This window comes from Salvia splendens, chromosome 4, assembly GCF_004379255.2.
Source record: "Salvia splendens isolate huo1 chromosome 4, SspV2, whole genome shotgun sequence".
NCBI classification, from domain to species: Eukaryota; Viridiplantae; Streptophyta; class Magnoliopsida; order Lamiales; family Lamiaceae; genus Salvia; species Salvia splendens.
The window spans coordinates 22,792,691-22,797,251 of record NC_056035.1 but is presented as its reverse complement, the minus strand read 5'-3'; the positions used below and the strand labels follow the sequence as shown (position 1 = coordinate 22,797,251).

Sequence of the window (4,561 nt, the reverse complement as noted above, 5' to 3'; positions counted from 1 at the left end):
TTACTTTTGCAGGAATTTGATTGGGAAGTTCGAGACAAAAAGGGGACAGAAAACAAAGTGGCTAATCACTTGAGCAGGACTTTCCAAGGAGAGACGGATGAAGCTATACCTGATGCATTCCCGGAGGAGCATCTGTATTCTATAGGAACATTTCCCAGACCCATCTGTTAGGAGATGGTGATGGCGTTAACTGGTCCAGGAGATTCTGAAAAAGGGAAGTGTCAACTAAACGCCGAGCCTTGGTTCATAGACCTAGCAAACTACTTGGTCACTGGAGAAGTTCCAAGTCCTCAAGAAAGCACCCGGGCCCAGAAGATGAAATTGAAAAGTGAAGCCAAGTACTATTTTTGGGACGACCCGTATCTATGGAGAATGGGAGCTGACCAGGTGATTAGGAGGTGTATTCCAGAATGGGAACAGAGGGATGTGCTGAATCATTGCCATGCTTTAGCTTGTGGAGGTCACTTTGGACCTAGGAAGACTGCTAGGAAGGTGTTAGATAGCGGTTTTTACTGGCCTACGTAGCATAAGGTTGCTTTTGAGTTTTGTCAGAGCTGTGAGAGATGCCAGCAGACAGGGGAATTTCTAAGAGGGATGAAATGCCGCAGGTCCCAGTGATCGTATGTGAGATCTTTGACGTTTGGGGTATGGACTTCATGGGTCCATTTCCATCTTCGTATGGGAATACTTACATACTTGTGGCTGTAGATTATGTTTCGAAGTGGATAGAAGCAAAGGCCACCACGTCCTACGAAGCCAAAGAAGTGGCCAAGTTCCTTAAAGCCAACATCTTTAATAGATACGGGGTGCCGCGCGCAATTATTTCTGACCAAGGGACGCACTTCCGTAACAGGACAATAGAAGTTTTGATGAGGAAATACGGGGTCCACCATATGTTTTCTACCCCGTATTATCCTCAGTCTAATGGACAGGCCGAGATCTCCAACAGGGAGATAAAGGCGATATTGGAAAAAATGGTAAATCCGTCAAGGAAGGACTGGAGTAAGAGACTAGGAGATGCATTGTGGGCTTACCGGACAGCATACAAAATGCCTATTGGAATGTCACCCTACAGGTTGGTTTTTGGCAAGATATGCCATCTGCTCGTAGGAGTGGAGCACAGATCATACTGGGCGGTCAAGGAGATTAACATGATACCCCAGTCTTGTGAGGAAGAGAGAAAATTGCAACTTCAAGAGTTGGCAGAATTGAGACTGGAGTCATATGAGTCCGCAATATGGTATAAGGAGAAGACAAGGCTCTGGCACGATAAAAATCTTTGGGTCAAGGAACTCCAAGTAGGGCAGAAGGTACTCCTTTTTCAATATAGGCTCAAACTGATGCCTGGGAAGCTAAAGTCCAAATGGGTATGGCCATACACTATTGTTGGCCTTCGAGCAAACGGAGCTGTGGAAATTCAGGGCAGTACCTCAAACTCTACTCCCTTTCTTGTTAATGGTCACAGGGTAAAGGTTTTTAGGGATAATTCTGAGTTATGTGTAGTGGAGGAAATGTCACTACGCGCACTCTCCATTATCGCCTAATTAGTTTAGCAAGCAGTGCTCTCGATGAATTCCTGGGTCAGGTAAATTGGGGTGATGTTTATATCTATTCACTGAACCAGGGATTCTCGAGAGTGCCAAATTGAATGTGTAAATAATTTACTTGCTTTCCTAAATAAAAACAAATCCAAACAAAGCAAAAATTCTAATCTTCCAAAAATATTTTCGGAATGTCAGATTTCCTTAGGGAAATTGTTTTGTCATATTTTAAATCCTTGACGTAGGAACCTGGCGTTTCATTTTATTGTTTTTCTCTAAGTGTGGTGTGGCAGAGAAGAGTGTTTACATGGGGCAGAGAGTTTTAATTTGAGAGGGAAGCGGTACAATTCGAATTTCAAATTTGCACTTTATGGGAAGGCGTACGGTTGCTGACCTCATGTCTGCAACCACCTGCAAACCGCTCCCATTCCTATCTAATACCTATTTTCCCTCCTTATTCTTTATTTCTAAAAACAAACACTTTCTCGCTCTAAAAATCCCCAACCGTTCTCTCTCTCGCGAAACCCACATTTCTTTAACCCTAATTAAAATTTTCTTCCAAGTTTTTTTTCTGTGTTTTTTTCGGATTCAGGTCATGGACAACAAATCGGAAGCCGGGAAACCTACCACATTTGCCGACGCCGGTGCGGCAACGTTTATGTCCGACCTAATGCAGAAGTTCGGCGGTCCTGAGGAGGGGACTTTGCCATGTTTACAGCAATGATGAGGCAAACCACACCGTCTGCCTCAAAGCCCATTTCAGTTAATAAGACAGTGTCCAGTTCAAGTGAGAAGGAGACAGATAAGCCGGAGTCGCCGGCAAGAAAGAAAGCAAAAGTAACCCGCCCATATGTTCCACCACAGGTTGGCTCCCGAGGGAGCCAAATCCCGAAATAAACCCCCCTTAACCAAGTAACTCTACTTTTAGTTTTTCTCTTTTATTTTTCTTTCAGTCTTATGTTTGTTTGTTTGATGTTTGTGTTGTGTGTTTTTTTTTCCGGCATGCTCTGTATATATTTATTTGCGCTTATACCTATCTTCTCCCACTTAGCCCAATCTTTGGTCTAAGTGTGAGAAGTTTGTGTTTCTTTTCAAGCATGCGTGGTTTTGTTTTGTTGGAATTTCTCCCACTTAGCCCGATGCTCGGTCTAAGTGTGAGAAGTTTGTTTTAGGTGTGCGTTTTGCTGGATTATGTGTTTCATCGTAGTCTGTTTTGTACTTCCATGTTTCCCCCTTCACTGGGATAGCTTGGGGACAAGCTTGAGTGAAGTGGGAGGGGGAGGGAGTCGTATAGGTGTCTCTAGGTTCAGTTTTTTTTAAGTATCGCATGATCTAGTGGATATAATAAAGCAAGATCCCTTTAGTAAGAGCAATTGAAGATAGGATGCATGTCAGCTTTGATGCCTTTTACCCTTAATAAGCTGAATGCGGTCTGAATGAAGTAAGGACGATAGAAGATGCCTTAGATAACCTAGTTGTGAAGCCCCACTTTAAGAGTGAGTTATAAGCCTATACATTGAGAGCGGACTTGTAAAAAATGGGGGCTACCACTTGATGCTTAGGGAAAAGAGTCTGAAGGAGAAAAAAGAGGGTTTCTGGAGGTATAAGCTGGACGAAGTCCAGGAAAAAGAGGTATAAACTGGACGAAGTCCAGGGGAGAAATAAAAAAAAATCAGAAGTATAAGCTGGACGAAGTCCAGGGGAAAATATAAAAAGGGGAGAATAAAAGAAAAAGATACCTAAGGGCAGGAAGCAATAGTAACCTGACCCAGGAATTAAAAGGAAAAAGAAAGGAGGACTATAGGAAGGAGAAACTCTCATAACCCGATGCATCATTGGTGTAACATTAACTTAAGGGCGATTCGATCCTAACATCCCTGGTGAGGAATGAGTGATCGAGTGAATCCAACAAGTGGGAAGTCAATAGGCTATCTGGATGAACTGACAGACCGACTAGGTAGAAGAAGGTGAAGGGAAGGATTTGGAGACTGTAGACGATCGGATTGACCTTAAACTTGTGGGGACGGATGCCTAAAATTGAAGCTGGTTCATGCCTATGTGTTTTTCTTTGTGTTTTTCTTTAAGTGTTTGTATTCTCTTTTTGAGTCTGTTTTATGTCTAGGTCTAGGAGTTTTTGTTTTTTAGAGTTGGCCATATGATAATCATGCATTGAAATTCGCCTTATTTCTTTTTCTTGTCTTTATACTTGAGGACAAGTTTGGTTTAAGTGTGAGCAGTTTGATAAGGCTTATTTCATGCATAGATATAGGGGTGAAACTCATTCATTTGCGGGGTCTAACACATGTTTTAAGCCAGGTATGTTGAAGGTTTTCGCCAGATCCAGGAATAGAGAAGGACAATTGCATGGTCCAAGGAAACTGGCGAATAAGTGAGCAATTTGAAGAAAAATTACAAGGCGGAGGAAATCAAGGGGCTGAAGGGTAGAATGGAGATTTCTACGAAGGCTTCTAGAAGATTATGTCCACACCTATATAAAGAAGAAAGCATGCAATCAGAGGGGACCTTCTCGGTGGAGGCCTTATGACCAGATTGCAGCTCTAGCTCACCCACTTCTACATACTTTGGGTTTAATCGGGAAATCATGGGGTGTTCTCGGGTTAATTTTGCAAGTCAGTAGTGGGTAACACCGTCCTTACAGAGGGCGAAGAAACAATTTAATCGTTTTCATTTTACTTTACTGTCGTGAATTTCACCGAGCGTCGCCGTTCGAAGCTGGGTCCTGTTTGCTATTGAATTTCCGTTGTTTATGAAATTTATGTTTTCCATATTTGAGTTGCAGTTGATTTCGATTATGGATGTCATTTATCTTGAGCTAGTTGTGAATGTTGAATTGGATGTTTGATTTTTGTGTTGGTTGTTGAGTTTGAGTAGACTCGCTGGAATCTACTGTTGATCGGAGCAGATCTGTTGAATCGAGAATCATGGAGTTGATTCTGGTTGTTGTTGGGACCGGATTGCTTGGATCCGGAGTGGATTAAGCATCCGGCGTTGAAGCTGAA

At 42.6% G+C, this 4,561-nt stretch overlaps 1 protein-coding gene across 1 annotated transcript; it reads left to right on the top strand.

Moving 5' to 3' along the window:
• The first annotated feature begins 974 nt into the window (after positions 1 to 974).
• Positions 975 to 2,265, top strand: LOC121800842. The gene is made up of 2 exons (XM_042200338.1): positions 975 to 1,310; positions 2,134 to 2,265. The coding sequence occupies exons 1-2, from the start codon at positions 975 to 977 to the stop codon at positions 2,263 to 2,265; spliced, it is 468 nt and encodes a 155-aa protein (XP_042056272.1).
• The last annotated feature ends 2,296 nt before the right edge of the window (positions 2,266 to 4,561 follow it).